The sequence below is a fragment of the Symphodus melops genome (genome assembly GCF_947650265.1).
Source record: "Symphodus melops genome assembly, chromosome: 16".
Lineage (NCBI taxonomy): Eukaryota > Metazoa > Chordata > Actinopteri > Labriformes > Labridae > Symphodus > Symphodus melops.
The window spans coordinates 19,175,052-19,187,564 of NC_136706.1; the positions used below are offsets into that span (position 1 = coordinate 19,175,052).

The 12,513-nt window shown below is 39.4% G+C and overlaps 1 protein-coding gene across 1 annotated transcript in view; it reads right to left on the reverse strand.

The window, feature by feature from the left end:
• Positions 1–12,262, reverse strand: part of niban2a (niban apoptosis regulator 2a) — a 29,145-nt gene extending 16,883 nt beyond the window's left edge. The window contains exons 1-5 of the mRNA XM_079364198.1: positions 11,377–12,262; positions 5,592–5,722; positions 3,366–3,494; positions 3,169–3,274; positions 2,132–2,299 (exon numbers count right to left, since the gene is read on the reverse strand). Coding sequence (XP_079220324.1) covers positions 2,132–2,299; positions 3,169–3,274; positions 3,366–3,494; positions 5,592–5,722; positions 11,377–11,431 — 589 coding nt within the window. The 5' untranslated portion in view covers positions 11,432–12,262. The remainder of the gene's footprint in view (positions 1–2,131; positions 2,300–3,168; positions 3,275–3,365; positions 3,495–5,591; positions 5,723–11,376) is intronic.
• Positions 12,263–12,513: the final 251 nt, after the last annotated feature.

Below are 12,513 nucleotides of genomic sequence, written 5' to 3' on the forward strand. Positions count from 1 at the left end.
GGCAGAGGAAAAGAGGATTGGTAGTGGAAGCAAAAAACTTAGAAAATGAACTCCTTGTTTTTATTCCAAATTGAAGCCACCTGTCTTTGCAGCAAACAAGCCCAGTCATGTTACTGCAGCAGCTGTTTGTTTATCCCTGAAACTCTAGTTCTGTATGTAACTTCCCCAAGTTTCCCGCTCATTCTACAGGACCGTCTGAGGTCTACATTAAGAAGCCTGAATGTTCGATCACACCTGACTCACTTACAGACTCACTCACTAACACACTTGCTCATTTATTGATTCACTAACTCACACCCACGTGCTGGAAACCACAGAAATGTAAGTTGAATTTCCCTCAAAAGAAAGGCAGCACATTGCCTCGTGACTTACTGCAAAACTTTCAGATGCCTGCCAATGAAAAGTTTGAATAAAATGAATCTTTAGATTCTTCTTCACGAAGGCCAGAGGTGTCGATCAAAGTTGTTTTGCTAACCTCAGAGAAACAGTATAACAACATGAAAAAATTTATGACATTATGATTGCACATCCTGCATGTCTCTGCCTCAGCACAATGACACGTGAGTCATGCCAGCACCACTAGAAGGAATCCAAAGAGCAGATCAAGTGTAGTTCTCCACCCTAATAAAACAAACATCCTGTAATGTGCAACCAAACATTCTGCGTTCTTTGTTTGAGGTCTAAAGCCTTTATTACTTCCCTTCAATGTTACAACGACATGAGCTCAACCTAAACCTCCAATTCTGTGAGTTTTTAATAAGGCATTGACATGCAGCATTACACTGATGACGTATCTTATGACAGGGCTGCTTGACTACCTGTGATATTTAGAGTGGATGAAACACTACTTTTATGGATCCCTGGGTGGCAGGACTACAAAGTGTATTCCACGTCCACAGTCAGGTCAGCGGTTCAGTTTAGGCAACAAAACGACTTCAGTTAAGGGTACAGCGTGAAGTGGAGTCTTATTGTTTGACTTGCGTCACTTTTATTCGGGACAAAAAATGGAAATAGTGACTCATCTGTTCATGTATCTTTGTATAAATGATCCATGTCACTGCACACTGTCCCCTGATAAATCCAATGAATGAAATAGAGGAAGACTGAGGTCCAAAGATTGTAAAAAAAATGAAGGCTTAATCACAGCTTTCTGTTTGGAACATAACCAACTAGACTGAGTGATGCTGTAGGACTGTGAGTGGATGGATTATTAGAAGTGGAAAAACTAATTTAAAATACATTAACATCACACATCCAATGCCATCGTATTCAAACTGGCCTCGTACCTAAGTGAAAGGATTTTGATTTTCATCAAGTAAAAGTGTCATTTGGGGTTTTCCCCTGAACATTTTCTTTTCACGTTAAACATGATTACTAGGAGACATCAATTTATGATTATTCTGTCTCTTTGTGGTTTTTAACATTTATTGCATCTTTAAGGGACCCATTTAAAATTTCTCCCAGCTCTAACTGACCGCTGCTACTTCTGTCTAATCACAATTTCAGAAACCCAAAATGATTTCAGTGAAAACATTTTAAGTGTGTTGATGTTAAAAATTGTGTTCACATATTGAATTAAACACTATATTTCTATAGATAGAATCCTCAATGAACCAGCTGTTTTCAGCACTTAAAGTTTACCAAGGAAACCGTGGACAGATATTAGCCTGGTTCTATTCTCAGGTGAGGTAATGTATCACCTGCCACCTGCCCTGCCTGTTATTTGAGTACCGTAGTGCAGATTGTCTATTTGGGTGAAAATATGTGTCATATTTGTAGCACTCTGATCCAATGACAGCATGTCACTCTGTAACCAAGACAAGAAAAACACAAAAGCAAGCTGCAGCATCTCACATTCATAGATCAACCTGCTCACTCATATGGCATTTAAAGGTTTCACACACCCTCAGATAAACCTCCAACAATGGTCGACTGACGGAGAGAGCTGTCTTTTTACCAGGGTGGAGCTCAAACAGAGACGCACTCATCAAACACACTGCATGTACTGTGAGCTGAAGACAGATGCATGTATTGTCTTATCATCGATGATGCTCATCAGAGTTTTAAATAAAAGACCTGGATGACATCAACCTGACACTGCGGGCGACAGTCATTGAGTGTGTATGGTTACCGTTGTTACTGTGTCGGACGCAGTCCTGCAGCACAGCGTGCCACTTCTTCTGCTCCTTCTCTGTCATCACACAGAAGTAGTAGTGGCGGGCGTATGGGTGCCAGAGGATGAGGGGGAACTGGGTGGCACTCTTAATAAATGGATTGCTGCCCACTTTGGCCTTGATACCTACAAAAGTGACATGACAGAAGAGCAATAACGATAACAATTCAGACTTAATGATTTGACTGTATAAAAGAGGGATTGTGGGGCTCTTTAAGCTGAACAAAGCGAGATGTCTGCATGTCAGGGTAACGAACGCCCTGAGCCGCTGAACTAGGTTTAAAAGCTGCAATGTAATCTTTAGGCTGGAAATGTGCCCCATCAAATAACAATCTGATCCTATCTGTGGCAAAAGAAGTTGCCATACTTTTAAATTGTTTTACAAATTCAGCTGAAGTTAAAGATCACACGGCTCTTTGCAAAGCCACCAGTCCAAACTTCATCAGAGTCTGTGATAGCCAAATTACTGCCTCATTCAACATGTTTGTGTTTTTGTTTTGGGTAGGCTATCATTGTTCTTTTTTTCTTTAATGGTTAGTTAGGATCCATCAACATAAGTGTGTAAGATACAACGACACACACAAAAAGCAAAAGGAGGGTTCTGTTTGTATATTTCTGAGATTTTTTTCTTTTTTTTCTTTAATGGAGTCCGGTGGAGCAATGAAATGTCTGTTTCTACTTCTGGAAGAAAGCATCAAACTTCCTAAAAAGAGGGTAGCAAACCTTCTTCTTTCTTGGAAATGACAATCTGAGTCAGTCTGTTGCAAAAACAAACACTTAAGGAGGTGGACCTTTATTGGACATTTTAGCATTCAAAGACGAGCTGCCTGTTTCGTACTGCAGGCTGAAGCAATCAACCGACTTTTTTTCATTCAAGTCTCAAAATAAGTCAAAGCAGTCATAATATTATAAGTAGAACTGCTGCAAACAAGTCTATATCAATGTTTATGTTTGTTAGTTTAATGTCATATTTGTTGTTCAATCATTTACCCTACCTGGTAGGCTGTTATTAATCAGCTTCATGTATTCTTCCATAGAGGCCAGGGCCTTGTACCCAGCACAGTTAATGGTTGTTTTTGGGTGGAGGCCTCGATCATGTGCCTATTAGAGAGACAACAAACGAGCCATTTTAATAGAAGTGCACAAAGGACCAATGTAGATAACTGTGAAGTCAAGCATGAAGTGCACTTACAGCTTTGTTCTCATACAGGCTGATGTTGTAGCTGTTTGGCACAGATACAAAGCGATTCCTGAACTTGCGATTCTCCTCCAGATGCTGAAACAGATTCCCGGAGAAGATGGATCGGCCTGCCAGTGGATCCTGTGAATTCCCAGAAACACCGAAGGGTATTGCATTGTCATTTTTCAACATTTTTTTTAAATCTTATTTCTGCAGTTTTCAGTGTTTTATTTTTGGGGAGTGTTCCCAGTCTGCAGTGGCACAAAGCATTAATGCTGCATAATTGTTCATGAATGAAAGGGTGTTTCATTGCTATCACAATTAAAAACTGTGCAAGAGACCAGAGGCTTTATAGAGTTAGCAAACAAGTAGTGGGAGAGGTTTTTGTTTGGTGTGTACTTAAAGATACACTCCACCCACTTTATTTTCAGATTTCCTGTCTTGGATCAAATAAAACTGTGATAGAGTTCAGAGAGTAAGGAAAGCTGCGACTGGAGCAGCCGAGCTGAAACCTCTCAGTGTTTAAACAAATACACAAAACTCAAGAGAAGAAATACACATTGTCAGGATGAGCGTCATTTGTACACGCAAATGGCCGATTTCGCCACCTCAGTTAACCTGGAATTTTTACCGTCAGCCTCTCTGTAAAATTTCAGCTTGAAGTTAGGGTGAGCCGATGAGTGAAGGAAATATTTAAGAAAATTCCCAGCGAATAAGGGGGCATTATTTACTGAATCTGAGATGCTGTAAATATATTTCATAACAGGTAGCATTCATGTAATATCCTGAATTTACTCTATGGGGATCAATTATCTCCTCTTATAAAGGAAAAATCAGTCTTTGTGGTGGGACATCTCTCTCCCCCCATACGACATGGAAAGTCTCCAGCTGTAAAGTGCATGAACAAGCAGAACTGTGTCTTATTTGCTTGACATCTTTAAATGATCTGTTTTTGTGTTTAATCACTTATCTTATCTGTTCATTAAGAACAAGATCACATCAGTTATTAGTTTTGTTTTCAGTGACTGTGAATTAATTTCTATCTTCACCGGAACACATGAGCAGATGTCCTCCACATGGTGATGATGAGAGCACATTATTTGCCTTCATGAATTCCAAACAGCATCTCTGTTCATGTGTGAAATGTGTCCCACTTTCCCTTCACTGACTGTAAATGCGGGACTTGAGTTCATTGAGGAACCAAAATAAATGAGTGGAACGCAAAAACATTGAGTGGTAAAGCAAAGGTCTCGATTGTTAGGGGGTGTACCGGTGCACGGACCCCAAGAATGAAGTTCATTCATGCATCCTGCCAGAAAGAGCTTTGTATGCTCAACAAAGCCTACATTGATAGAAGTTTACATGATGCACTTAGTGAGCTATATACAATCAATCAAACTAAAACAGCAAAGCAAGCTGGAGAGATTTCAGTTCGGTGAATTGGAATAGTGAAGGACACATTTTAATGAGACTCATCTCTTTAAATGTATCAACGTAAACTTTGTATATGGATTTAAAACTAGCACTTCTATAGAAAATGAGGTTTTATCAATAACAGTTTCAACAAGATGAATAACATAATGACAATGATTGGTTTGGGGAACTCGGGCAGAGTTTGGAAATTGCTCGTGCCAGTAATGATGACAGTTGTTTCACTAATGGAGTGCTTAGATCTACTTATATTAAGACCTGGCTGAACACAGTAGGACAGAAGTTCAAACCAGTTCGACTATAACTGAGAGTAGATCATCTCATTTTTAAAGGGAAAACGTTTTCTTCTCAAAACCTTTAATTAAAAACATCTATCAGAGATTACTGATGGACTTCTTGGTTTAACTTTGACACATCCCTGTTCTACTTTTTCAATCCCAGTTTTCCCGTGCTCCTAGATTTCATTACCAAACCTCTCTGTCTTTCCTTTCCAGCGTTATCTTAGATTTGAGTGGTTTAGATAATCTTGATTAACACTCGTTTTGTTGTCAGACTTTAGTTTTTTCGTAGCACATGTTGTTGCAAGATTGCATCTTAAAAGATGTTAGGAATAACTTTTTAATTCTAATCAATATTAATGAGAGTTTAACGTATTAACGAATAAAGCCCACATTTTAAACAACTGAGAGTATTTATTATTCTCCAGTTTAAAGGGGTGTTTAAGATATCACAATGTTAATGAGTTATAAATTCAAGAAATTCCTCCCATAACACAGCACAATCTCTTTTTTTGTTCGGTGCACTTGCCTTTCTGTGAAGCAGCTGTGACTGTGCTGCTCCTCCTCCTTCTATCTCAAAACGCACACTGTTGAAAAGAGCGACTGCATACTGCTGCTCGTACACATCACCGAACTCCTTCATCACTCCTCTGGTCCTAGCTGCAAGAGCAAACAGACACGTGGAAACACAACAAGGTCAGGATGAGCTCTTGTAAAGACAGCATGAATAAGGTGAAGAAGATACTTCAACAACACAAATCTGAAAGAGCATAAAAATAGTAATAAAATTGTAATAGAAAAGAATAAAGAATACACAATGGTGTGAAAAAACATCTCTAAGCATGATTTAATCTATTTAAGGCATAACCTCAAAACTTTTTATGATTTTAGTTTGAATCATTTAGTTAAATTTCAGCTGGATGTGAAGTCTCATACTGTCTGTAAGGCCACAATCTTCACTGCTGCTTATCTCGCCATATGAAAAAATTTTACATCCGGCCTTTTAGGAAGGAACATATCAACTTTTGGAAAATGCTTATCTGAAAGCATTAACATGTTTTATGAGAACAGACCAAGTTATTGTAGGGCACAGCTGACTGGTACAGTTTGGGCATTAGTCAATGTTAGTATTAGTAGAGCAGAGCAAACTGTCATTTCCTTGAAATATATCTGAATATTATCTTCCTTAAACATTTATTTCAACTACTTTGTATTCAAACCCCTGACTCCATGCATTATGACAGGACATCCACAATACTTCTATTGGACTGAATGGTTTATTCAGTCCAATAGAAGTATTCTGGATGTCCTGCCAAACGTAGTAAGATCCAATTATTATAAAGAATTGATGGTAATTAATCTCTAATTTCAGTCACTGTATTCTTAAAGAATTACAAGTGTTATTGGAAATTGGTGCTCTTTTTTTGTGAAAGTATGGAGTCCCTGTTTCAGTTTCAATTAACCTCAATCAATGTTTTTCTGCATTGAATAGATCCTTTCCAAAGCTTGACTGTGCATTTCTTTTCCACTGTCTGCAACCAGACTCCAAAGAAAAAAGCCAAATAGCCTGCCAGAGGGGACAGGAGCTTTTCCCACGTTCCAGTGCTGGAAAAACGAGTCTGTTTGCGAGCTGATCACCGTGTTTGACTTGGTCAGCAGCAGACAGTGTTGACTATGATCTGTTCATGGAACTAACAACACAGGAAGGAGGGAGCCGGCCTGGAGTGGGAGTGCAGGAAGGAAGGAGCTGACAGGACAGAATAAGCAGTGAGAATGTGGAGGAGATAGAACAGGGACAATTATTAAAAACACCAGTATAAAGGGAGAATTTGAGACGGCTGGAACAAAGGATATTCTTAAATGCACCGTTACCGATGTCGAACTATCAAACCACTCATGCACAGAGACGGTAATCTTTCAGGGAATGGAAGTGGGCTTTGAATATAAGATTGACTTAACATTGTTAAATGAATAAAATAATTGGTTCTTGAAGTAATAAATAAACGTACTCTATATGAACTGTAAAGAGGAACATTTATTATTTTAGTGCTGTAAACAACGTCAGGTGATCTTTAAATTATCCCTATTCGACATGTAGAATCCATTTAGCAAAATCTTTTATTGAAAAGATATTTTTCATGCAAAATAATTCAGAAGTCTCTCCGGACCTTGGCACTACTAGTCTGATGTCTTATTTTTTAAATAACAGACACTGGATATGATAGGAACGTTTTCTCTTGAATGTTTTTTTCTATTCCAACTGTACAAAAAGACAGAACTTTCCATCCGTTGTATTACTGTGCCAAAGTCAGCAGACCAGAACCCGGCACATGTGAAGCCTTTTGGCCACTTGGAAATGATAATTTTGGGATGGAAGACCACATCATAAATCACACTCTCTGTTCCATACTGTTCAGACATTTACATGCCAAAAACTTCAGTTAAATCAAATGATCCATTCCTTTTATTTCTTTGATATTTCCTGTCATGCCAGAACCATAGAAGTGAAATATCATCCCATATTGGGAGTGTATCCCAAACCCTGAACAGAAAATGTATAAAACCACCTCTACCATTATCCCATATCAACCGCATCATCACATAGCATTGTTTCATCCTTCCAGTGTTAAGTCCATGTTCCCAAAAGAATACACCACCCGTGGAGAAACAGAAGACTTTAAACTGTACAACTGTCTAAATTGAACCTCTCATCCAAGACCAACATGGTGTACCAACAAACGTTGGACAGACGTTTCCATCCAGAGTCATTCCATGAGCAAAAAACAAATATCTCTATCGCAATATGTTAAGATCATCGTGAGACTTTTATTGGTAAGAAAACATAGTAAGTTGTTGGTTAACTTAATTAATCTTTATTTTATTCAGCATTTTCTGAAATGCTGGAGGACTCTCCTCTCCATAGGAAAGTTACAAGGAGAAATCTTGATCAGATGCCTGATCACATCAACTGGCCTGCTTTGAACATGAGGAGTAGTAGTTGCCAGCACCTCTGGATGTCTGTGTCTGACACTTAATGCTAATCTGCTCCTCAATAGATGGGTACTTCAATGACAATCACCCTAATCACTCCTGGTTTCACCTTATTGTTTTGGATACTTAATGCTTGTTTCACCCTATTGTTTTGGATACTATCTATCTATCGATCTATCGATCTATCTATCAATCTGTGCTTCTTTCATCTATCCATCTATACAGTGCATCCCATTCAGGGTTTCTGGGGAGCGGTATCTAATCATAGCTATCACTGAGAAAGAATCAGGTCGATAGTCAATCACATTGCTTTCCTACCCCAAGTAAATAAGCTCAGGTATGGGAATACACAGTAGTATTGGCATAATATCAGTATGTGGACCAGACAATTGTGGGGAAGAGGGGGCTGAATCCAAAGTCAAAGCTTTCCATTAGCCAGTGGGTCTTGTTGATGGTTGAATTGTCGTGTTTGCATATGATGTTGTCACTGGGCTCACCTCTAGATAAGGGGAAGAAACTTCCTCTGCACCAGAAGGATGCAATCCAGTGTTTTCCAGAGGAAAGTGTGCTGACTTACAACTCAACTCCATATTCAATGTTAGGCAGAGAGAGCAAGGTCTCTAAAACAAGACCATCTTCTACTTCATTGCACCTTGATAAACGTTCCATTGACATTTCAAACCTACTGAAAATCTATTTAACTTCCTGCCAAGTATACAGACAAAGTTCTCACTTTTATTAGATGTTGGATAGCTCATAGTAACCAGTAACATCCGCTATATTCTTCTATGGATACAGCTGCAAGCCCTTTATGAGCTCTGGTTTTTGCTTTACTTCTGCTGTATCTGAGGTTTGACAATTGCTCTGAGTCTCCTGTCAAGAACTGATCTTTTCAAGGACACAGAGCAGAGTGATACCACAATATACAACCTCAGCTTCCTTGCAGGGATATTCGTGAAACTTTTGATTTCAGATTGCCTGCTTAGCTGCGAGAAATATTTGTTGGGTTGGGAATCCTCAAAGAGCCCTTTCAACGGTCTTATTATTGCTAGAACTTCCTTGGGAAAACCAAACATCCTCCCTGTACCCTGGAACTCCAACACCTAGATTTTTGCTTTGGCCAAAGCCACAGCCCTCAGACCTCCTAATATTTTGTGTTGCCTCTAAAGTCCTCTGGGCCATCCAAGCCCACACAGGCATCTGCTTAAGCTTTATGGCCTTGTTTGTTAGTGGAAACCTCAAAGTTAGACTGGTGATACAACAAGCACTGAAGTTTTGATTCTATGTTCCTGACCTATTATTCCAGTGGTGGGCATTAAAGACCTCAAGATTGGATCAAATACTACAAATGCTGGATGGGAATACTTGTCTTCCCATCCAGCTGATCTAACTTGGCATCAGTGGGGATCAGTTGACAGATCTGCTGGTCTCTTTACCAAAGTGGACATCCAGCCACAGATCTGATGATACAACCACTAAGTTTATCGTGACCTTAGTTGGCCTTAAGTACTCATCCAAGTTTTTCCTTTGTTTAAACATGTTTTTTTTTGTGAATTAGTGAAAAGTCAGACAACTGAAATGGCAACATACAACATACAAAGGATATGCATTGCAGGGTCAAGAGAATTGTCAGCTTTACGTAAGGCAAACTATGCTGAATGTGAAAAGAGACAATTACATCAGTTTGTATTGAAGCAGCATTAACATCAAAACAGAGTTGATTAGCCTTTTTAGCAAAAGCCTCTTTGTTCACAAACAAGTTGTATTATTATTATTAATGTGTTAAAAAAAAGACTTATCACTCCTAATTCTCTGAATGTATATTGTGCAGTGTTGTGCATGCTCACAAGTGAGTGTTAATTTCGAGGAATGTGCAAGGTCAGCAAAGATGATGAAATCAGCTCATTGGGGGGTACAGACATCAAACAAGACTCAGTGTATAAATGCTGAGTAGTGTTCGCTCTCTTTCACACGCACACACAACTTCAAACTTCCAACATGCAAAGAAGAGAGCATAAGACCGGTTGAGAATAACGGGAAGCGAGGTCACAGAGGAAGGGGGTGTGAGAGACAGCCAGCAGTTTGAGCTATTAATCTTGTGACATGTTTCTACCTGCTTCTTTTCTGCAGCTTCACCCTTTATCTTCTTCTTTCCCTCCTAAACTGACTCATCTTTTCTTGTGGAGGCCCATCTTTTTCTCAAACAGTCTCATCATATTTCATGATTTAGTTTGCATGTGTATTATCATTCTGTTATTGTTTCATTTATTAATTGTATTAAGTTATAGATGAGTTGTGAAGAATGTCATGCTATAGTATTTCTTGACCCTAAGTTTTGCTTTCAGATTGTAAGTTTTGTCCAAAAAGAAGTAAGAAACTCAAAGATGGCTGTTTTGTCATTGCTATTTTTTTCCTATTTTAAGAGTAGTTCTTTGTTTGCAAAAAAAAAAGCAACACCAACAACTGAGTGCCTTGATCTCAAGAACATATTCTTTGACTGAAGTGGTTTTCTCGTAAAAGTATTCACGCCAGCACTCGAATGAGGCCAACATGTCTCTGAAACCAAATTTTCTGCCAAGCATAAGTCTGGAGGATCCAAATACCAACTCCCAAATAAAAACTAGCTTTTTCCCCCTTTTTTCCTGCCTCGATTTGGACCGTGGATCAGGAAATCTCAAACAACTTCATCAGTAACCATCTTGTATTTCATTAGAAGTAACTACACATTCATAGACGTCTTGTAGCTCTGTCGGTTTCCTCTGTGCTCAGCAGTCCATGCCTTGTACAAATAACCACACAGACCTGCACGGTTCACAGTGGGAGGCTTCTGAGACTTAAATAGCAGTCAGTCCCAAACGTACACAAGCATGGTCCCTCTGGAAAACCTACTTATTATCTCTGAGAAATAGGCCTGCAACAGAGATTAGGATTCAGGGCAACTCTTTGAGTAGAGAAACAATGCACTGATAGGACTGACAAGCTTTGAACTCCGATGAAACACATGACAATAGCTGAGAGGGATTTTCAGATAAGTAATGATTCTACAGGTAAGGCGAAAGCATTGATCTCATAATTATATCATTCTTTTCTGCTGACAATGTTGTTTTATTCTCTGCATGCCAGTATGACAGCCAAGTTAGAAAAGATTGTCCTGTCAACAACGAAAAAAGCACAAGTTGACTTGTAAGACTTAACTTCTAATACTGTTTATTTGTACTAAGTTATTATCCTACAGATTTTAACTAAAGCTCAAATGATTTTGAGCATGAATAAAATAACTTTTAAGGAACTTCATTCTCTGTTTTAGGCTGCGCCCCTCTTACCTGTAATCATCTGCCTTCTGCTCTCATCCAGGTGAGCGGAAACAACGTCCCCCATGGTTACAGAAGAGCCTCGCAGACCCACTGGTCACGGCTGAATACACAGAGGGATGTCCGATCAGAGTCGCTGGGGAAAAAAAGCTGTACTTCCCCCTGGAGAGGCGCACTGCTCTGGCGCTGCTGACTCTGTGATCTCCCGCTTTCTCCGAAGTCCGGAGGAGGAGGACTGACGCAGGCTGAAACTCCCCGCCTGTCAGGAGCGTGTGTGAGGTGAACATTAGGCTTGTTCACAACAGCAGCAGCAGGACACACCCTCAGGGAGTCATCACTGGTCCGACGTGTTCAGTTGGCTCTGCCAAGGGTGGTGCCTGAACAAGGAGCTCAGGGATATGCACAATATGCAATATTTACTGTACGTGTGAGTTCCTTTTGTCTCAGTCCAAGTTGATTAAGTTTACATTTCAAAACACGCCCTCTTTCTTTAGCTGGCCCATAGATTAAACAGTTTCACTGATTAAAAAAGCTTAATGTGGTTATTGTAATACATTTTAATTTAACAATTCGCCACTCTTTAACCCCAACCTCAAACGATTAGAGGTCTGCATTGATCAAACAACCTTTCCATAATGACCGTGTGAAAGAAATCTGCTGCCCCCTACTGGACACTCTTATTGTCGCCTGTTCAGGATTCAGTTCGGGCTGTCCAGTGCAGATTACATAAAGATCCCTCAATAGATTTAACCTATGAGACATGAATTGTCATGGAAAACATAATATTGTTTAGTAATTGATTCTAACCAAAAGGCCTAAATCTTACCATTTACTGCTCATTTCTTATATAATGCCATAAAATACAGAGCTATACCAAGGTGGATGATGGTTTTGGATGTTCACCGCACGTTTCTTTTTCCTGTTTTAGATGCTGAATAATATCTAATAATAAAAACGGAATTACCACTGGAATCAATCATTTCTATTCTGTTCTCGAAAGAAATTATTAATGTATAGTTTGGGATTCATTTCAGCCTTGTCCAAGGTACAGTACAATGCCACATTGTGAAAACGCTTGTTAATAAATTGCCGTTTTAGGCCCGACGTCCAACACCACCAATGAGGGCACGGTGCGGAAGGATACGCAAT